General features: G+C 45.1%; 1 protein-coding gene across 5 annotated transcripts in view; it reads right to left on the bottom strand.

Moving 5' to 3' along the window:
- Positions 1–23,417, bottom strand: part of myo7aa (myosin VIIAa) — a 292,479-nt gene that overhangs the window by 40,265 nt on the left and 228,797 nt on the right. For all 5 annotated transcript variants that reach the window (XM_072262606.1, XM_072262604.1, XM_072262607.1 and 2 more), the window contains 4 exons: positions 17,366–17,483; positions 11,242–11,368; positions 7,186–7,355; positions 1,373–1,563 (listed from right to left, as the gene is read on the bottom strand). In XM_072262606.1, the coding sequence (XP_072118707.1) occupies positions 1,373–1,563; positions 7,186–7,355; positions 11,242–11,368; positions 17,366–17,483 (606 nt within the window). The remainder of the gene's footprint in view (positions 1–1,372; positions 1,564–7,185; positions 7,356–11,241; positions 11,369–17,365; positions 17,484–23,417) is intronic.

Raw genomic sequence — 23,417 nt, 5'->3', positions numbered from 1 at the left:
GACAGATAGGAAAGGCCTAGAGCACGGATTCACGGACCCCTCAGTTAATGGAAAGGCTCCACAGCATAAAAAAGTTTAGGGACTCCTGACTTAGCGGGATGGGGGCATATAGCACTAGCTTACACGGGCATCTTCACCAGTGTCAACCAATTGGGCTTAAAGGTCCAGTTCAAAGTTCAAAGAATATTTTATTATCAAAGGACATACATGTCACCATATACGACCCTGAGAGTCATCTTCTTGTGGGCATACTCAATAAATCTAACTATAACAGGATCAGTGAAAGATCAACCAGAGTGCAGAAGACAACAAACTGTGCAAATGCAAATATAAATAAATAGCAATAAATAATGAGAACATGGGATAATGAGATAGAGTCCTTGAAAGTGAGATAATAGGTTGTGGGGGCAAGAGAAGTTTTATTCACGAGCCTGATGCTTGAGGGGTGGTAACTGGGCTTGAAACAAATGGTGCAAGTCCTGAGGCTCTTGTACCTTCTACCCTGATGGCAGCAGTGAGAAGAGAGCACGTCCTGGGTGCTGGGGATCTCCGTGTCGTATAACTCGAAGGCACAGGATACAATTGTAAGTTTGTTCAATTTTCGTCATATTTTCATTCCTCTCCATTACCAAGATAAGGGAGACCCTGTCAGTGTCACCATTTCATTGCCCTCCTCTGTCCCCAATTGCCTCCAATCACAAGAGACCATCTCAGAGGGCAGTTAAGAACCAAACTCACAGGTGAACCTGGAGTCACACATCAGCCTAGGCAAGGCAAGGATGCCACAATTAAATGTGGAAGCTTTAGAGGGAGCAGCGGAGATTTACCAGGATGCTGCCTGGATTGGAGAGCAAGTCTTGTGAGATAGGCTGAGTGACTAGGGCTTTTCTCATTGGAGCGAAGAGGGACGAGAGGTGAACATGACGATAAGAGGCATAAATTGAGTGGACAGCCAGAGACATTTTCCCAGGGTAGAAATGGCTAATGCAAGAGCACAACTTTAAGGTGATTGGAGGAAAGTACAGGGCTTGGGGAATGTCAGAGGTGGGTGTTTTTTATATAAGACAGAGAGTGATAGGTGGTGGTTGAGGCAGATACGTTAGGGACATTTAAGAGACATGCATGATAGAAAAATGTAGGCTACGGAGGAGGAGAGGGTTAGATTGATCTTGGATTATATTAGAGAGTTGGTGTGTTATAGTGAGCCGAAGGCCTGTACTGAGCCGTAGTGTTCTACGACAATGTCTATGTCCATGTCAAACACATTGGTGAGCCTGGAGAGATATACTGGTCCAGGTAGGGCAAGGACACTAGAATTACTTCTCTGAAGAACATTACCGATCTGATTGGTTAACATACCCAGTAAACTCACCACTATCTCAGCCGCTGGTTTGGTAACCGTGGGCAACACGTAGACGCATTCGGTGGGGAAGTCTCCCTTCTGTTTGGTCCTCTCGTTGGTGCCATGAGCCCAGCCGCAGTTCATCACTTGCTCGCCCGTGTCATGATCCAGGATGAGGAGGTCCCCCTTCAGGAAGCTGAGGAAGATCAGGTCGTCACCAACTGTGTGGAGAACAGACAAGAGAAAATCTGCAGATGCTGGAAGTCTGAGCAACACACACAAAATGCTGGACGAACTTGGCAGCATCTATAGAAGAAAAAGAGTTCAGTCGATGTTTTGGGCTGAGACCCTTTATTAGAACTGGACAGGACTTCCTACAGCATTTTGTGTGCATTGTGTGGAGAAAAGAGCTTGTGAGCAACTCACCAGGCTGGGGATGCCCAAGGCCTTTACCCAGCAAGGCAAGAGAACATGAGCAAAATAGCAGAATATGGATAGGGATGGTTTGCCCTAGTTTCAATTCCCTATTGGAGCTGCACTCATGTAGGGAAGCAAAGTGCATCAAATAGCCTAATATAAATAAAATCATGATGGTGTAGCTGTTACCATGGTGCCATTACAGCTCAAGGCATTAGAGTTCAGAGTTCAATCCCAGTATCCTCTGTCAAGAGTTTGTACGTCCTCCCTCTGGAATGAGTGTGTTTCCTCCCATAGTCCAAAGACATGCTGGTTAGTAGGAAAATTGGCTATTGTAAATTTTCCTGTGATTTGGATAGGATTAAGTCAGGGGTAGCTGGTGGTGGCTGAAGGACTGGTTCCCCACTTTAGGCGGGAGGAGAAGATCGCAGCGTGCCATACGCGCGCAGCTCTCCAGTGAAAATGATATTGTATCTGTTAAATAGGGGCCATGGACAATTCTGATTTGATGGAGACAGACGTGAAAGCACAGAGGAACATCTGGAGAAATTTTTGAAACACCGGTTCGTTGCCGCTGTTACTGGGCGATCGAGAATCTTCCGGAGGGAAGGCCCCAAAATCCCCGGCTTTGCCTGCTGCTGGCGACCGAGACTGAAGTCGAATCGTTCGGATAGAGATGGTGCTCGGTACTCAGTGTTGAAGGGCTGATTGGAGGCTCAAAGCTTTCAGACGACTCAGAGTCGGACTGTGGTCGGGCATGGCGGGGAGAGTTTTCTTCCTTCTCCCGTCTGCGTGAGATGTGGGACTTTCGAGAGACTTTGAACTTTTTTACTGTGCCATGGCCTGTTCTTCATCAAGTTATAGTATTGTTACACTGTTGTAACTATATGTTATAATTATGTGCCTTTTGTTAGTTTTTTCATTCTTGGTCTGTCCTGTGTTTTTGCGATATCACACCGGAGGAATATTGTATCATTTCTTAATGCATGCATTACTAAGTGACAATAATCTAAATAAATAAATAATAAACAGGAGAGATTCTGCTGATCCTGGAAACACAGAGTAACGCATACAAAAATGCTGGAGGAACTCAGCAGGTGGGTCAGCGTCCATGGAGGGGAATAAATAGTCAGCATTTTGGGCCAAGCCCCTTCATGGGACTAGAAAGGCAGAGGGAAGACGGGATAAGGAGGTGAGGAGATGGGAGGGAGTACAAGCTGGCAGGTGATAAACCAGCCCAGGTGAGGGGGAAGATGGGTAGGTGGGGGAGGGGGAGGGGGATGTTTCAGGTAAGGAGCTGGGAGGCGATAGGTGAAAGATTTAAAGGCTGAAGTAGAAGAAATCTGATAGGATAGGAACCAGAGGAGAGTGATGAGCAGGTGAGGAGAAGTCAAAGGCAAAGTAAATTTATCATCAAAGTACATATTGTATGTGTCACCATATTCTACCTTGAGATTAATATATTAAAATGACTCGTAGAGCCTTGAAAGAACGACTATAGGCTATGGAATCAGTTCAGTGTTGAGGTGATTGATGTTATCCACACTGGTTCAAGAGCCTGATTGTTGGCAGGTAGTCACTGTTCCTGAACCTGGAGTGGGACCTAAGGCACCTGTACCTTCTTCCTGATGGTAGCAGTGAGTAGAGGACACTGCTTGGATGGTGGGAGTCCTTGATGATGTATGCTGCTTCCTTGTTGCAGCGAGAAGGGGTGAGGGGGAACTAGAGAGGGGCAAGGAAGAGAGACAAGGCAGGGGAAGGGGAAGGGAGAAATTTCTTCAAGTTAGAGAAATTGAAGTAGTGCGTATTCTCCCACCTCCTGACTTGTACCTTATAGATGGTAGTGACAGGAGGTACAGCAAGTTAATCGTTATGGAATACCCACCCTCTGACCGGCTCTCTTAACCACAGCATTTAAGTAACTTGCCCAGTTATACTTCTGATTATTAGTGACTCCAAGGATGTTGATGGTAATAATAAATCTCATGTGTCCCCCCCCCCCCACCGCACTATTCACCAATCCTGCTGAGTTTTAAATTATTCCACTTCAACAAGTCTATTCCATGTCTCACACAGCCACCATCTTCTCATGGTCCTCTTCTCATTACTACCATCAGGGAGGACATAACAGGAGCTTGAAGACAAATACTCAATGTTTAAAGTTTCTTCCCCTCTGCTGTCAGATTTCTGAATGGTCCTTGAACCCCTGAACACGACCTTGCTTGTTTGCTCTCATTTTGCACTACTCAATTTTGATTAAATAATACTTAGAGTAACTTAGTAATTTTTTATATTGCACTCTATTGTACAACTACTACAAAACTACAGATTTCACAATATACAATCAGTGGCCAAATTATTAGATAGAGGAGTGGAACCTGCTGTGGTCTTCTGCTACTGAGGCTCACCCACCTCAAGGTTCGAAGTTTTTGTGAGTTCAGAGACGCTCTTCTACACACCACTGTTGTAACACCTGGCTATTTGAGTTCCTGTTACCTTCGCATCAGCTTGAACCAGTCTGACCATTCTCCTCTGACTTCTATCAATAATGAGGCATTTTCACCCACAAAACTGCCACTCAATTGATGTTTTCTTTTTGTGTGTTTTTTTTTAAAACACACCACTCTCTGTAAACTCTACAAACTGTTGTGGATGCACATCACAGGAGATCAGTGGTGACTAAGATACTCAAACCACCCCATCTGGCACCAGCCATCATTCCACAGTTTAAGTCACTTAGATAACATTTCTTCCCCCTTCTGATGTCTGGTCCGAACAGCAACTGAATCTCTTGACCATGTCTGCATGCTTTTATGCATCGAATGCAGCCACATGATTGGACGTTTAGATATTTGCATTAACGAGGTATACATGCGTACCTAATCAAGCAGCTACTGAGTGTATGAGTGAGCATAAACATGATTCTGATTCTGGGAGGGATGAGAGCAAGTCCTTAGGGTGGTGGACAGGGTGAAATTCCAGCAGACTACTTTGTCCTGTCATTAGATTTCTGAATGGCCCATGAAGTCATGAACATTATCTCGCTATTCCTCTTTTGCACTATTTTTATTCAGATTGAAAATTATAGTGATTCGTTATGCCTGCACTGTACTGCTGCCACAAAACAAGTTCTAAGTGCCAGTAACAGTATACTGTTGTACATAGACCTGCACCTCTCACAATCTTCCTTGACCTCCTGTTGTCAGGCAGGGGTACCACAGCGCAAGAGCTGGAACTGTCAGGCTGATTAACAGCTTCTTCCCCTGGGCTGTTGGACTCAAAACAGCTTGCTGCCACTCAGCGCACATGTACACCCTCTCTGAAGGCCTTGTCGTTTCTAACCACCCCCCTGCAAACTCCCCAACTCACAAACACTCTCTCATCCTGTACTGGCCACTTTCCCTCTTTTATTGCTGCTGTTTCACATATTTATACGACTGCTTGTTCTATTATAATAGTGTCAGTAACATTATACTGTCTTACATAAACATATACCTCACACTTTATGGTCAACCTGTCAATCTTCAGGCCATATCACTCAGGGACTTGTGTTAATATTATTTTGTGAACGTATGTGCTGGATTGTAACTAAGAATTGAAAATACAAGTGGACTAAGATGTTAACTGAAAATACAAGTGGACTAAGATGTTAACTGTCCTGTGCTATCACCAGTGGGATCATCAGTTGATCTGCCACCTGTCTTCTGCCCTGGTGATGATCAAGACCCCCTCGAGGTGGTGGGCCAGCAGTGCTAAAGCACCACCTCCCACTGGTGAGCTTAAAAACTTGGCATCTGCCTCTATCAGTCACTTCCATCCAACAGATAGTCTGCTCTTCAGGTGTCTATGCAACTGCTGAAGGGTTTGCAAAAGATGTATACACTGTCCAACTATCGCCCCTGTGGACATACTGGACAACGTATGTGCTGGATTGTAACTATATGTGCTGTGTATGATTATATGTACTGTGTTAGACTCCTTGGCCCCAGAGAAATGATGTTTTGTTTTGCTGTGTACATGTGTATGGTTGAATGACAATAAACTTGAACTTATGTCAGTGACAATAAATTTGATTCTAAAACAGAGATAATGGAGACCACGGCCACACGTCCTTAACGATGGTTGAGGAAACAGATACGATGCCATACAACATCAACAGAAGTTTGGAGTTCCAGAAGTAAAAACAAGATCCTGGAAACATTCAACATGTCAGGCAGCATTTACGATTATGATTATGAGGACACGCAGTCCTCTTTTATTGTCATTTAGTAATGCATGCATTAAATGATACAATGCTTTTCCAGAATGATATCACGGAAACACATGACAAACCAACTTAAAAACTTACAAAAACCACATAACTATAACATATTGTTACAACAGTGCAAAGCAATACCGCAATTTGATAAAGAACAGACCATGGGCACGGTAAAAAAAAAAGTCTCAAAGTCTCTCGAAAGTCCCATCATCTCACGCAGACGGTAGAAGGAAGAAAAACTCTCCCTGCCATGAACCTCCAGCGCCGCAAACTTGCCGATGCAGCACCCTGGAAGCACCCGACCACAGCCGACTCTTGAGTCCGTCTGAAAACTCCGAGCCTCCGAGCAGCTCTCCGGCACCGAGCACAGAGCACCATCTCTGCCGAGCGCTTCGACCCCGGCCCCGGCAACAGGCAATAGGCAAAGCCGAGGATTTGGAGCCTTCGTATCTGGAGATTCTCGATTGCACAGTAGCAGCGGCAGCGAAGCAGGCATTTCAGAAGTTACTCCAGGTGTTCCTCCAGCTTCTCATGGCTGTCTCCATCAAATCCGGACTGTGCACAGCCCCCTAGTTACACATACGATATTCATTCGGAACGGCCGCACGTGCTGTGTCACGCCGCCACCTTCTCCTCCCTCCTCCCTTACAGTGAGAAAATCTAAGGCAATACTGAACTGTTGAGTGTGGGTCTTCAGGCTGCTGGAGGTTAATAGGTTTTTGGCATCAAAGATTATGGGAGGAGAATGATGTTGTGAGGGAGATCTGCCATGATCAAATGGGGGAGCAAACTTGATGGGTCAAATGGCCTAATTCTGTTCCTGTATTTTTTGGTCCCCTGATGCCATTGCCCCTGCACACACATGTACTTTTGCATATGACAATAAATTGGACTTTATAAACCCAGTAAGTCCATCATCCACAGGTAGGAGGACACTTGGAAGGACGACTTGGAGCACGTGAGATATTGGATTAAGAAGCAGCAGTCTGTCATTTTTACAGGGGCATGGAGTTGGGAAGTGCAGATGAGAACGAAAGAAGAATTTTTCACAAAGGGCGTGACTGTGGATAAACCCCTGACTCATTAGTTAACAGAGGCCAGGCAATCAAGACCCTAGGACACCCCAACACAAACTACGAGTGTCAGCAGCTCATTCAGTCACACCCACCAGGGCTTGGGTTGTCCTGCAGAGCGACAACGAACTTTGACCTCATCCTCAGCCCCTCAAGGAACGTCACCACCAGATCACGGATGTCCTCTGCGTTATTGGAGGTGAAGGTGTATTCATCGCCTTTCATGGTTGCCAGGGTGAAGCTCTGACCCTGCATTTTCCCACCCCTGGAATGCAAAAGAAAATCTTTTAACAGTGAAACACACACAAAATGGTGCATGAACTCAACAGTTCAGGCTGCAACAATAGAGGAGAGTAAACAGTCCACATCTTTCAATAGGACTGGTTTAAGATGGCACTACTGATGATGGACGACAACTTACTGGCAGTTCATAAAGCATGAAATACAAGAAAATACTTCATTAATAACACTTAGTCTGTGGAAAATTATGGTAAACTATCACTGCAAACAATGAAGAGGCAAGCGGAGGTGAGACCGACTTGAGGGTCAAGGCTTGCAGGTGCAATGCAAATTCAGAGTGAGGTCAAGACACAGTCAAGAGGTGGTGGTCACAGCGAGGTCAGGGCATGTTCGAGATGGAGCGGGAGACGGAGTTGGAGTGAGCGGAGTGGAGCAAAGTCGGAATGGTGGGGTTTTGAAGCCCATCCATCTAAAGTGAGAGTGAGGTTGGATTGCTATCCGTGCCGGGCTGATTTGGAAAGGTCAGGCACTGGCCGGAATGTGGCGGTGGGGTCCAGGGGGATGGCCTAGTGTTTGGACAATTTAAACGCTGGGCCGGATGGACTGAAAAGGCAGGGTGTCAGGACCGGAGGAGAGGGTGGGGCCCGTTCTGCTCGCTGCTCCGTGATTCTTACTCCACTTTCTGTGGCATTGAGGCTGCTCTGGGCTTCGTGTCTGCGAGCTTCACTAGAATTCGCCCTGCTGTGTGATGAACTGAGGCTGAGGCTATGGGCCTGCTACAGGCTTCATGTCTATGGACAAACTTCCATTCCGAATGCTGCTGCTTGTTTTCATTGTTTGCACGATTTGTGGTTTTTTCCTCTCTCTATGCATTAGGTGTTTTTTAAAAATTAGTTTCTTTTGGGTTTTAGTTTTGTGGCTGCCCGTAAGCAGACAAATCTCAAGGTTGTACAATTTATACATTATATATAGGCATCCATTAGTCTTGTGAGACCATGGATTTGCGGCTTGGAAGGTTTCCAGGGCGCAGGCCTGGGCAAGGTTGTATGGAAGACCGGCAGTTGCCCATGCTGCAAGTCTCCCCTCTCCACGCCACCGATGTTGTCCAAGGGAAGGGCATTAGGGCCGATACAGCTTGGCACCAGTGTGATCGCAGATCAGTGTGTGGTTAAGTGCCTTGCTCAAGGACACAACGCACTGCCTCAGCTGAGGCTCGAACTAGCGACCTTCAAATCACTAGACCAACACCTTAACCACTTGGCCACGTGCCAACACAATTTATACATATTTTGATAATAAATGTACTTTGAGCTATGGAAAGGAAGGGGGAAGAAGCCAGAATAAGGTGGGGGGGGAGGGGAAGGAGTACAAGCTGGCAGGTGATTGGTAAGGGGGGAAGGTGAATGGGTGGGGAAAGGGGATGAAATAAGAAGTTGGGAGGTGATGGGTGGAAGAGGAAAAGGGCTGAAGAAATCTGATAGGATAGGAGAGGAGAGGAAAATGGACTATAGGAGAAAGGAAAGGAAGAGCAGCACCAGAGAGAGGTCATGGACAGATGAGAAGAAAAGGGGTAAGCGAGGAGCCAGAATGGGGAATGGAAAACAAGAGAAGGGGAGAGGGGAGATATTACAGGATGTTAAGAGAAATCCATGTTCATGCTTTCAGGTTAGACTCTGTCCAAACAGAATATGAGGTGTTGCTCCTCCAACTTGAGAATGGGCTCATCGTGGCAGTAGAGGTGGCCATGGATCCATATGTTGGGACTATGAATAGGGATTGGAATTAAAATGGTTGGCCATTGAGAAATCTGCAGGATCTCATGTTTCTTAGCATTTTCCTCAGATACCAGCAACCTTCCAGTACTTGGGGTCAGAGTAACACTTCATAAACAGGCTCTTTCGCCCAACTTAAGAGTCATAAGAATCACAGAAAACTACAACATAGGAATAGGTCCTTCGGCCCATTTAGTTTATGCCAAACCATTCTTCTGCCTAGACCCTTCTCCATACCTCTCCCTTCAATGTACTTATCCAGACTTGTTGAAATTAAAACCCCATACAGCACTTCCATTGGCAGCTTCTTCCTAACCTATGACCTCTAGTTCTAGTTGCACACAATCTAAGTAGAAAAAGCTTGCTTGCACTTACCCCATCTGTAGCCTCATCATTTTGTATCATCGTCATGTACCGTGTCGTATGATGTAGGCGATCATGGTCCCATGACCATCATTGTTCTTGGCAAATTTTTCTATCGGCAGTGGTTTGCCATTGTCTTCTTTTCTACATTTGGACCGTATCCTTCAAAACCTTTCCTATTCACGTATGTACTTATCAATTGTTCTTTAAACATTGCTAATTGTATCTGTTCAACCACTTCCTCTGGCTGCTTGTTCCATATGCACCTCTGCTTAACGTTATCTCTTTAAATCTGGTCCCTCTCACCTTGGACCTCCGACCCCTCACACATTGTCCTCCAATTCTGGGGAAAAATAACTGGGTACATTCACCCTCTCCATGCCCCTCATGGTTTTATAGACCTCAACAATAGTTCTTTTTGCCACTGAGAGGTGACTCAGTCCTTGCCTGCCCAGCCTCTCCCTGTAAATCAGGCTTCAAGTCTTGGAACCATCCTCAAATATTCTCTGTGCTCCTTCCAGGTTAATGTTTTCCTTCCTATAACAAGAGCGACCAAAACTGCACACAATGCTGTAAGTGCAGCCTCAGTAATGTCCTGTTCAACTTCTAAATAATAAATAATAAACTGATGGAGTCTGCATAGCTGGCAAAGAGCAAGGGTAATTTAATTCTGCTCTCAACCAATATCCTTGGGTGAACGGCCAGCATGTGTAGGGGTTGAGTTCACTGAATTGGGCAGAGTTGGGCTTGCCCCCTGGGCCGATGGTTTGTTGAGAGCATGTGTTTTCCACCCATAGCAGCATTTAAGAAACTCGTATAGATAGGCACATGGGAGATAGAAAAATGGAGAGCTACGCGGGAGGGAAGGGTTAGGTTGATCTTAGAGTAGGTTTAAAAGGTCAGCACAACATTGTGGGCCGATGGGCCTGTACTGTGCTGTAACGTCCTTGTTCTACACTCTCAAATCTAATAGTAATTTGGGATTATCCCTTGGATTAGGCTGGATCTCACTTGGAGTTTGGCAGGGAGTAGAACATTCTTTGAATTTTATAGGAGCGCCTTTGAGAGGGTCCTGACGACCTGCATTTCCATCTGGTGTGGAAGCAGCTGAGCATTGGACTGGAAGTCCCTACAAAAGGACTGAGAATCATAGGGGTCTCCCTACCATCCATTGGGTACATTTATCAGGAGTGCTGGGTATGCAGTGCCCTTAGTATTATCATGGATCCCACCCATCCATCCAGCATCCTCCTTGACTTTCTGTCATCAGGCAGGAGACTCTGACAGATAAAAACAAGAATGGTCAGGAAACAGTTTCTTCCCTCAGGCTAGTAGGCTTCTGAACTCCCTGCCGTAGCGTGTTCAAAGTGTCACTGGTTAATCTGTTTTGTACCTTATAATATTTAATTTATGCAGTTCGCTTTGTTTAGTTGTGTGTAATTCAGCTTTAGATTTCATCCTTACTTCTTATAAGTGATTATGTGTTGTGTGTGTTACTATGCTTTACATCCTGGTTTGGAGAAACGTTGGCTCATTTGATGGTATACATCCCACTCCCACCACATTTTCTTTACTTAGAGATACAGCATGATACTAGGCCCTTCTGGCCCAAACGAGCCTGTGTCGCCTGGTTACATCCACGTGATACTTCTCTGGTACGTGAGGAAACTCGAGCTCCCAGAGGAAACCCACGCAGTCACCAGGAGAACATATGGACTCTGTGCAGACAGCGGTAGGAATTGAACCCAAGTCACTGGCTTCTTGCGTCGTACGCACCTGCTGCTGGTAACAGCAGTGATTTCTGGGAAGGAAAGTTCCAGAAGGACTTGCTCCTGCTCATCGACAAAGTAGACACCAGTCCAGTTGACTGCGACAATGACGTCGTTCTTTGGCAGGCTTGGTCCTGAAGTGAGAGATTGAAAACAGTGGTTATGCAGAATTCATGGCCTAGTGAATGGGTCCCAGTCTCAAAACCTCCTGTGGCAATGACCCAGGGGCTGACATGGAGAGAGGTGGGAGAGACAGACAGTCTCCTCACCCCTCTGCCTAAGAGGGAGCAGATAGATCCTAGCGCCAAGGATAATCTCTTCTCCATCCTGCTCCCACTTTAGAGGAGTGGGTGAGATGTTTCATTGCCTGGACTGAATGGAGCCAATTGAAAGGCACAAAGAGTTACCAAGGGAGGAACAGACACCCACCAACCAGTTACCAAGCAAGGCCTAGTCATGGAGTCCCACACAGACTGTGGGCGAGACCTGATGGGTCATCTGGTATTTTACAACTCGCGTTCTCAGTATTAAGTTTTTCATTTTTACAATTTGTTTTTTTTTTGGACATCAGTCTTTGTGTGCCATTTTTCCATTGATTCTAAACACACGAGATTGGAAATCAAAGGTAACACATACTAGATCCTGGAGGAGCTCAGCAGATCAGGCAGTATCTATGGAAAGGAATACGCAGTTGACATTTCAAGCCGGGCTGAAGACTAGATTGCTGCCTGCGCCACATGCTAACAAGTGCAAGAATAGCATGATCACGCATATTAATGCATGGTTGAGAGACTGATGTAGGGGGCAGGGCTTCAGGTTCCTGGATCACTGGGGCCTCTTCTGGGAGAGTTACGATCTGTACGAAAAGGACAGGTTACACCTGAACCCAAAGGGGTCCAATATCCCAGTAGGCACATTTAATAGAGCTGTTAGGGAGGATTTAAACTAATTTGGCAGGGGGATGGGAACCAGAGTGATAGGGTTGAGGAAGGGGAAAACAGAAATAAATCAAAAATAGTGTGCAACAGAGATTATAGAAAAAACAGGCAGGAGATGAGGCTTAATCACAGCCAGCGGAATGAGTTACAGGGCAATAGAGGTGTGGTGCAGTTAAAACAGAAAGCAACAAATACTGGACTGAAAGTGTTATATTTGAATGCACGCGGCATAGGGAATAAAATGGACGATATTGAAATTCAGCTACAGATTGGCAAATATGACATTGTGGCCATCTCTGAATCTTGGCTAAAGGATGGCTGCCATTGGGAGCTGAACATCCAAGGATATACGGTGTATCAGAAAGACAGGTTAGTAGGCAGAGGGGGTGGTGTGGCTCTATGTATAAGAAATAATATTAAATCATTAGAAAGGGATGACATAGGATCGGAGGGTGTAGAGTCTCTATGGGTTGAGTTAAGAAATGGCAAGGGTAAAAGGACCCTAATGACAGTTGTATACAAGTGTCCAAACAGCAGCCGGGATGTGGATTACAAATTACAGCAGGAGACAGAAAAGGCGTGACAGAAGGGCAATGTCATGATAATCATTGGGGATTTTAACAAGAAAGTGAATTGGGAAAACCAGGTCAGTACTGGCCCTCAAGAGAGAAAATTTGTAGAATGTCTGAGGGATGGTTTTTTAGAACAGCTTGCTGTTACTGTTGCTGTTGCTTTTACAAGTATATTAAGAGCAAAAGGATTGTAAGGGATAAAATTGGTCCTCTTGAAGATCAGAGTGGTCAGCTTTGTGCAGAACCAAAGGAAATGGGGGAGAGCTTAAATAGGTTTTTTGCGTCTGTATTTACTAAGGAAGCTGGCATGAAATCTATGGAATTGAGGGAATCAAGTAGTGAGACCATGGAAACTGTACAGATTGAAAAGGAGGAGGTGCTTGCTGTCTTGAGGAAAATTAAAGTGGATAAATCCCCAGGACCTGACAGAGTGTTCCCTCGGACCTTGAAGGAGACTAGTGTTGAAATTGCGGGGGCCCTGGCAGAAATATTTAAAATGTCGCTGTCTACGGGTGAAGTGCCAGAGGATTGGAGAGTGGCTCATGTTGTTCCGTTGTTTAAAAAAGGATCGAAAAGTAATCCGGGAAATTATAGGCCGGTGAGTTTAACGTCAGTAGTAGGTAAGTTATTGAAGGGAGTACTAAAAGACAGAATCTACAAGCATTTGGATAGACAGGGGCTTATTAGGGAGAGTCCACATGGCTTTGTGCGTGGTAGGTCATGTTTGACCAATCTGTTGGAGTTTTTCGAGGAGGTTACCAGGAAAGTGGATGAAGGGAAGGCAATGGATATTGTCTACATGGACTTCAGTAAGGCCTTTGACAAGGTCCCGCATGGGAGGTTAGTTAGGAAAATTCAGTCGCTAGGTATACATGGAGAGGTGGTAAATTGGATTAGACATTGGCTCAATGGAAGAAGCCAGAGAGTGGTGGTAGAGAATTGCTTCTCCGAGTGGAGGCCTGTGACTAGTGGTGTGCCACAGGGATCAGTGCTGGGTCCATTGTTATTTGTCATCTATATCAATGATCTGGATGATAATGTGGTAAATTGGATCAGCAAGTTTGCTGATGATACAAAAATTGGAGGTGTAGTAGACAGTGAGGAAGGTTTTCAGAGCCTGCAGAGGGACTTGGACCAGCTGGAAAAATGGGCTGAAAAATGGCAGATGGAGTTTAATAATGACAAGTGTGAGGTATTGCACGTTGGAAGGACAAACCAACGTAGAACATACAGGGTTAATGGTAAGGCACTGAGGAGTGCAGTGGAACAGAGGGATCTGGGAATACAGATACAAAATTCGCTAAGAGTGTCGTCACTGGTAGATAGGGTCGTAAAGAGAGCTTTTGGTACATTGGCCTTTATTAATCGAAGTATTGAGTATAAGAGCTGGAATGCTATGATGAGGTTGTATAAGGCATTGGTGAGGCCGAATCTGGAGTATTGTGTTCAGTTTTGGTCACCAAATTACAGGAAGGATATAAATAAGGTTGAAAGAGTGCAGAGAAGGTTTACAAGGATGTTGCCGGGACTTGAGAAACTCAGTTACAGAGAAAGGTTGAATAGGTTAGGACTTTATTCCCTGGAGCGTAGAAGAATGAGGGGAGATTTGATAGAAGTATATAAAATTATGATGGGTATAGATAGAGTGAATGCAAGCAGGCTTTTTCCACTGAGGCAAGGGGAGAAAAAAACCAGAGGACATGGGTTAAGGGTGAGGGGGGAAAAGTTTAAAGGGAACATTAGGGGGTCTTCTTCACACAGAGAGTGGTGGGAGTATGGAATGAGCTGCCAGACGAGCTGGTAAATGCGGGTTCTTTTTTAACATTTAAGAATAAATTGGACAGATACATGGATGGGAGGTGTATGGAGGGATATGGTCCGTGTGCAGGTCAGTGGGACTAGGCAGAAAATGGTTCGGCACAGCCAAGAAGGGCCAAAGGGCCTGTTTCTGTTCTGTAGTTTCTATGGTTCTATGGTTCTATGTTGACCCCACTAGGGGATTGGCTGTGCTGGATTGGGTGTTGTGCAATGATACGGAGGTGATCAGAGAGCTTAAGGTTAAGGAACCCTTAGGAACAGTGATCACAATATGATCGAGTTCACTTTGGAATTTGAGAGGGAAAAAATAAAATCCAATGTGATGGCATTTCTGTGGAATAAAGGAAATTACAATGGCATGAGAGGGGAACTGGCCGAAGTTGTCTGGAAAGGGGCATTTGCAGGAAGGACAGCAGAGCAGCAATGGCTGGAGTTTCTGTGAAAAATGAGGGAAGTGCAAGACAGATATATTCCAAATAGGAAGAAATTTTCAAAGTAAAGAAGGACACTACCATGGCTGACAAGTGAAGTCAGAGCCAAAGTAAAAGCAAAAGAGAGGACATACAAGGAAGCCAGAGCTAGTGGGAATATAGTTTCCTTCTGCAGGTTTTTAAAAGCTTCCCAATCCTCTAAGAAGGTCATTAGGAAGGAAAAGATGAATTATGAAAGGAAACTAGCAACCAATATCAAAGAATATACTAATAGCTTTTTTAAGTATATAAAGGGTACAAGAGAATCGAGGGTAGATATAGGACCAATACAAAATGATGCTGGAGATATTGTAATGAGAGATGCAGAGATGGCAGAGGACCTGAATGTATATTTTGCATCAGTCTTCACAGTGGAAGATGTCTGCAGTATACCGCCATTCAAGAGTGTCAGGGAAGTGAAGTACGTGCAGCGAAAATTACGACTGGGAAGGTGTTCAGGAAGCTTAATGGTCTGAGGGTGGATAAAGCTTCTGGACCTGATGGAATGCACCCTCAGGTTCTGAAGGAAGTAGCTGGAGAGATTGAAGAGGCATTAACGATGATCTTTCAAGAATCGATACATTCTGGCATTGTACCAGATGACTGGAAAATTGCAAATGTTACTCCGCTATTTAAGAAGGGTGGGAGGCAGCAGAAAGGAAACTATAGACCTGTTAGCCTGACATCAGTGGTTGGAAAGTTGTTGGAATTGATTGTTAGGGATGAGATTACGGAGTACCTGGAGGCTCATGACGAGATAGGCCAAAGTCAGCATGGTTTCCTGAAAGGCAAATCCTACCTGACAAACCTACTGCAATTCTGAGGAAATTACAAGCAGGGTAGGCAAAGGAGATGCAGTAGACGTGGTGTACTTGGATTTTCAGAAGGCCTTTAACAAGATGCCGCACATGAGGCTGCTTAGCAAGATAAGAGTCCATGGAATTACAGGGAAGTTACTAGCATGGGTGGAGCATTGGCTGGTCAGCAGAAAACAGAGAGTGAGAATAAAGGGATCCTATTCTGGCTGGCTGCTGGTTACCAGTGGAGTTCCACAGGGGTCAGTGTTGGGACCGCTACTTTTTACGATGTATGTCAATGATTTGGATTAGGGTATTAATGGACTTGTGGCTAAATTTGCCAGGCAGTGTTGTGAAACAGAGCCTGCAGAGAGACTTAAGGTAGTTTAGGCCTTTAGAGGAATAGGCAAAGAAGTGGCAAATGAAATACAACGTTGGAAAGTATACGGTCATGCACTTTAGTGAAAGAAATAAATGGGGAGACTATTATTTAGATGGGGAGGGAATTCAAAATACAGAGATGCAAAGGGACTTGGGAGTCTTTGTGCAGGATACCCTAAAGGTTAACCTCCAGGTTGAGTCGGTTGTGAAGAAGGTGAATGCAATGTTGGCATTCATTTCTAGAGGTATAGAATAAAAGAGCCGGGATGTGATGTTGAGGCTCTATAAGGCACTCGTGAGACCACACTTGGAGTATTGTTTGTAGTTTTGGGCTCCTTATTTAGAAAGGATATACTGACATTGGAGAGGGTTCAGAGAAGATTCACGAGAATGATTCCAGGAATGAAAGAGTTACCGTATGAGAAACATCTGGCAGCTCTTGGGCTGTATTCCCTGGAGTTCAGGAGAATGATGAGGGAGCCCATAGAAACATTACTAATGTCAAAAGGCCTGAACAGATTAGATACAGCAAAGTTATTTCCCATGGTAGGGGAATCTCAGACAAGGGGGCATGACTTCAGGATTGAAGGATGTCCATTTAGAACAGAGATGTGGACAAATTTCTTTAGTCAGAGGGTGGTAAATCTGTGGAATTTGTTGCTACAAGCAGCTGTGGAGGCCAAGTCATTGGGTGCATTTAAGGCAGAGATAGATAGGTTCTTGAATAGCCAGGGAATCAAAGGGTATGGGGAGAAGGCAGGGGAGTGGAGGTGACTGGAAGAATTGGATCAGCCTACAATTGAATGGCAGAGATGACTCGATGGGCTGAATGGCCTGCTTCTGCTCATATATCTTATGGTCTTATAGTCCTGATGAAGGGTCCCAGCCCAAGACGTTGTCTGTTTATTCCTCTCCATAGATGCTGTCTGACCTGCATTTTGGGCTCTTTATTTTAGAAAGGATATACTGACATTGCAGAGGGTTCAGAGAAGTTTCCCTTTTCATTAATTTTACAGTATATTTCTTTGTTTTACTGTGAATGCCTGCAAGAAAATTGATCTTATAGTAGTATATGGCGGCATACACATACTTTGATAATAAATTTCCTATGAATTAAAACAGTGATAACCACGGACAAGCTTTAACAAAACAGACCTGAGAACTTGAAAGCCTCATAGAAGCGCGAAAACAGCAAAGGCCATTTGAATCGAGCAAAGTCCACGACCTCTTCCTTCACCTTCTGAGGGTCGATTCTCTTCTGTGTATACACCCCCTAAGGAGGCAAAAGGCAGGATTTAATAGACTGCATATGGAGCAGCAACAAAGCACACACACACTCCACAAGGTAGCTTCATTGCACAAATGAGGCATATTCCCAAATGTCCTCTGGATTGTTTGAGAGATTGTACAGACCCTGCTCCTTTCAGGGGACCCCAAAAAACTTCACAGCCAATGAGGAGGAATCAATGCTGGAGTACTATATACACTTAGTAAACACTTCATTAGACACACCCATACATTTGCTCGTTACTGCAAATACTTAATCAGCCAATCATGCAGTAGCAACTCAATGCATAAAAGCATGCAGACATTGTCAAGAGGCTCAGTTGATGTTTGAACAAACATCAGAAATGTGATCTAAGTGACTTTTGACTGTGGAATGATTGCTGGTGCCAGACAGGGTGGTTTGAGCATCTCAGAAATTGCTGTTGTGCATGAAAATCCCAGGAGATCAGCTTCTAGAGAATGGTGCGAGAAACAAAAAACGAAATCCTGTGAGTGCTGGCATAGTGCGTGAAAATGCTGTATTAATGGGAGAGGTCTAGGGCGCGAGGTCAGACTGATTCAAGATGGCAGGAAGGTGACAGTAACTCAAATAACCACGCGTTGCAACAGTGGTGTGCAGAAGAGCGTCTCTGAGCACAAAGCATGTCAAACCTTGAAGTGGATGGGCAGGAGACCATGAACACACACTTTATTAGAGATACCTAATAAAGTGGCCACTGAGTGTAGGCAAGAACTTATTTTTGTATCAACTAATGTGAACAGACAAACTCATTGTTTGTCTTTTCATGATCTGGCCATGCAGATATTCGCTGCTTATTAAGAGTTACTTTTACTGATTAAAAAAAAGCAAAATTTCCTATGAAGTACAGGTTGTCCCCAGTTTCTGAACACTGACCTTCACCAATTTCTTTCAATGCACCATAGAAAGAATCCTATCCAAATATATCACAGCTTGGTACGGCAATTGCTCGGGCCGTGACCACAAGAAACTGCAGAATTATGGACACAGCTCAGCACTTCATGGAAAACAAACTCCTCTCCATGAACATTTTGGCTTCACAGTGCAGATGTCTTAGAATTAACAGCGGAGAGTGGACTATTTGGCTCATTGGTCTGTGCTGGTGTTCATGTTCCACACAGTTCAACTCCAACCCCAACTGTTCTCGTCACATCCAGCATCTGTTCTTCTTCCAGAACCTATGTGGCAAGTTTCTCTGTAAATGTATCCGTTATATGTCTCAAACACTTGCCGTAGGAGCATAGTGCACATTCTTAACAATGTCTGGCAAAAAAGCTCAGTTCCCGTCAAATTTATTACCGACAATTATTTTTATAACCAACTTCCCCCGTCCCCTACACCAGTGAGTTCCCCCTACTGCCCTTCCAGAAGAATGACGTTTTACAAAAGTTCTATTGGTTGTCCTTAGGATTTCGTTAAAGGGCAAAAGAGCCATATGACATAGGAACAGAATTAGGCCATTTGGCCCATTGAGTCTGCTCCACCATTCAATTTTGGCTGATTTATTTTCCCCTCTCAATCCCATTCTCATGCCTTCTCCCCCATAGCTTTTAATGCCCTTCGTAATCAAGAACCTGTCAACCTCCACTTGAATTAGACCCAGTGACTTGGCCTCCACAGCCGCCTATGACAACAAATTCCACTGATTTATCAGCCTCAGGCTAAAGCAATTCCTCCTCATCTCTCTTCTAAATGAATGTCCTTCTATTCTGAAGCTGTGCCCTCTGGTTCTTCACTGCCCCACTATAGGAAACATCTTCTCCATATCCACTCGATCCAGGCCTTTCAGTATTCAATAGGTTTCAATGAGATCCGCGCCCCCCCCCCCCCATTCTCCTAAACTCCGGTGAGTATACACCTAGAGCCAAACACTCATCATAGATTACCCCTTTTGCTCATGGGATTATTCTTGTTAACCTCCTCTGGACCTCATTTTGCCTGCAGTAGGAACAAATCCTAAAGCCGTCCTTGATACGACTCACCCAGCCAACACACTTTTCATCCCTCTTCCCTCCGGGAGAAGGCTCAGGAGCTTGAAGACTCGTACGGCCAGATTTGGGAACAGCTTCTTTCCAACTGTGATAAGACTGCTGAACGGATCCTGACCCGGATCTGGGCCGTACCCTCCAAATATCCGGATCTGCCTCTTGGTTTTTTTGCACTACCTTACTTCCCATTTTTCTATTTTCTATTTATGATTTATAATTTAATTTTCTAATATCTACTATCGATTTGTACTCCAGGGAGCATGAAGCGCAGAATCAAATATTGCTGTGATGATTGTATGCTCTAGTATCAATTGTTTGGCGACAATAAAGTATAAAGTAAAGCATAAAGTAAATTATTCTGAGGTTGTGCCATCTGGTCCTAGACTCCCCCATGTTTGTTCAACCTGTCAACGTGGCTTGAGTTTTGAATTCTGCTTTCTTCCTAGAAAGTTGCACTGGATATGTGGAAAGGGGGACTGGGACACCAGTTCGAATCAGTGGCACGGTGGCCTAGTGTAACGCTTTACAGCACCAGCAATCAGGGTTCAGTTCCCGATGGGCTGGAAGGGCCGGTTACCGCGTTGCATCTCGAAGTGAAGTGCAATAAAACGGGCAAACAGCACCATGCACGTACTCAGCACATTCAGCATTGTGAAATGTTCAAGATGCCTGTTATTGGAAAGAAATTTGGGGTGGTACAGTAGTGTAGTGGTTAGCACAACACTTTACTGCACCAGTGACCCAGGTTCAATTCCTGCCACTGCCTGCGAGGAGTTTGTATGTTCTCCCCGTCATCAAATGGGCTCCTCGGGGTGCTGTGGCTTCTTCCCACAGTCCAAGGATGCCGTGGATGACAGGTCACTTGGTCATTGTAAATTGTCCCACAGTTAGGCTAGAGTTAAACTGGGGATTGCTAGGTCTGTCCTGTGCTGCCATGTATCTCAATAAGTGAAGGGAAAGCAACCAGAAGTCGTGACACATGTTGGCACCAACGACATCGGCAGGAAGAGGGATGAGGTCCTGAAGTGTGAGTTTCGGGAACCAGGCAGAAGGCTGAAGAACAGGACCTCAAGGGTGACGTTCTCAGGATTGCTGCCAGTGCTACGTGACAGTGATGGTAAGAATTGGAGGAGATGGCAGTTGACTGCGTGGCTGAGGAGTTGGTGCAGGGAGCAGGGTTTTAGATTTTTGGATCACTGGGATCTCTTCTGGGGAAGGTGGGACCTGTACAGATTGGGTGGGTTGCACCTGAACTCGAGGGGGAGCAATATCCTTGCAGGTAGATTTGCTAGCATGGTTCGGGAGGGTTTAAACTAATTTGCGAGGGGGAATGGGACCCAGAGCGATAGAGCAGTGAAAGAAGTGCATGGAGTAAAGTCAGATCTAACAAATAGAGAGGCTTTGAGGAAAGAGAAGCAGAATAAAGGGTATAAAGACAGTAAGGTAGAAGGGCTAAAGTGCATGTACTTCCATGCAAGAAGCATCAGGATCAAAGGTGATGAACTGAGAGCTTGGATACATACATGGAATTATGATGTAGTGGCCATTACAGAGACTTGGCTGGCACCAGGGCAGGAATGGATTCTCAATATTCCTGGATTTCAGTGCTTTAAAAGGGATAGAGAGGGGGGAAAAGGGGAGGATGGGTGGCATTACTGGTTAGGGATACCAGTACAGCTACAGAAAGGGTGGGTAATGTAGCGGGATCCGCTTTTGAGTTAGTATGGGTGGAAGTCAGGAACAGGAGGGGAGCAGTTACTCTATTGGGGGTATTCTATAGGGCCCCTGGTAGCTGCAGAGATACCAAAGAGCAGATTGGGAGGCAGATTTTGGAAAGGTGCAAAAATAACAGGTTGTTATCATGGGTGACTTTAACTTCCCTAATATTGATTGACACCTAATTAGTGCCAAAGGTTTAGATGGGGCAGAGTTTGTTAGGTGTGTCCAGGATGGATTCCTGTCACAGTATGTTGACAGGCCAACTGGGGGAATGCCATACTAGATTTTGTATTAGGTAACGAACCGGGTTAAGTCACAGATCTCTCAGTGGGTGAGCATCTGGGGGGACAGTGACCACCACTCCCTGGCCTTCAGTATTGTCATGGAAAGGGATAGAATCAGAGAGGACAGGAAAATTTTTAATTGGAGAAGGGCAAATTATGAGGCTATAAGGCTAGAACTTGCGGGTGTGAATTGGGATGATGTTTTTGCAGGGAAGTGTACTATGGACATGTGGTCGATGTTTAGAGATCTCTTGCAGGATGTTAGGGATAAATTTATCCCGGTGAGGAAGATTAAGAATGGTAGGGGTGAAGGAACCATGAGTGACAAGTGAGGTGGAAAATCTAGTCAGGTGGAAGAAGGCAACATACATGAGGTTTAGGAAGCAAGGATCAGATGGGTCTATTGAGGAATATAGGGTAGCAAGAAAGGAGCTTAAGAAGGGGCTGAGGAGAGCAAGAAGGGGGCATGAGAATGCCTTGGTGAGTAGGGTAAAGGAAAACCCCAAGGCATTCTTCAATTATGTGAAGAACAAAAGGATGACAGGAGTGAAGGTAGGACCAATTAGAGATAAAGGTGGGAAGATGTGCCTGGAGGCTGTGGAAGTGAGCGAGGTCCTCAATGAATACTTCTCTTCGGTATTCACCAATGAGAGGAAACTTGATGATGGTGAGGACAATATGAGTGAGGTTGATGTTCTGGAGCATGTTGATATTAAGGCAGAGGAGATGTTGGAGTTATTAAAATACATTAGGACGGGTAAGTCCCCGGGGTTTGATGGAATATTCCCCAGGCTGCTCCACAAGGTGAGGGAAGAGATTGCTGAGCCTCTGGCTAGGATCTTTATGTCCACGGGAATGGTACCGGAGGATTGGAGGGAGGCGAATGTCATCCCCTTGTTCAAAAAAGGCAGTAGGGGTAGTCCGGGTAATTATAGACCAGTGAGCCTTACGTCTGTGGTGGAAAAGCTGTTGGAAAAGATTCTTAGAGATAGGATCTAAAGGCATTTAGAGAATCATGGTCTGATCAGGGACAGTCAGCATGGCTTTGTGAAGGGCAGATCGTGTCTAACAAGCCTGATAGAGTTCTCTGAGGTGACCAGGCATATAGATGAGGGTAGTGCAGTGGATGTGATCTATATGGATTTTAGTAAGGCATTTGACAAGGTTCCACACGGTAGGCTTATTCAGAAAGTCAGAAGGCATGGGATCCAGGGAAGTTTGGCCAGGTGGATCCAGAATTGGCTTGCCTGCAGAAGGTAGAGGGTGGTGGTGGAGGGAGTATATTCGGATTGGAGGGTTGTGACTAGTGGTGTCCCATCCCACAAGGATCGGTTCTGGGACCTCTACTTTTCGTGATTTTTATTAACGACCTGGATGTGGGGATAGAAGGATGGGTTGGCAAGTTTGCAGATGACACAAAGGTTGGTGATGTTGTAGATGGTGTAGAGGATTGTCAAAGATTGCAGAGACACATTGATAGGTTGCAGAAGTGGGATGAGAAGTGGCAGATGGAGTTCAACCCAGAGAAGTGTGAGGTGGTACACTTTGGAAGGATAAACTCCAAGGCAGAGTACAAAGTAAATGGCAGGATACTTGGTAGTGTGGAGGAGCAGAAGGATCTCGGGGTACATGTCCACAGATCCCTGAAAGTTGCCTCACAGGTAGATAGGGTAGTTAAGAAAGCTTATGGGGTGTTAGCTTTCGTAAGTTGAAGGATAGAGTTTAAGAGTCGCAATGTAATGATGCAGCTCTATAAAACTCTGGTTAGGCCACACTTGGAGTACTGTGTCCAGTTCTGGTCGCCTCACTATAGGAAGGATGTGGAAGCATTGGAAAGGGTACAGAGGAGATTTACCAGGATGCTGCCTGGTTTAGAGAGTATGGATTATGATCAGAGATTAAGAGAGCAA

The sequence above is a fragment of the Mobula birostris genome, chromosome 7, assembly GCF_030028105.1.
Source record: "Mobula birostris isolate sMobBir1 chromosome 7, sMobBir1.hap1, whole genome shotgun sequence".
In the NCBI taxonomy this organism is placed as follows: Eukaryota; Metazoa; Chordata; class Chondrichthyes; order Myliobatiformes; family Myliobatidae; genus Mobula; species Mobula birostris.
Note: the sequence above shows the minus strand (reverse complement) of the source record. Positions and strands in the feature narration are given on the sequence as shown.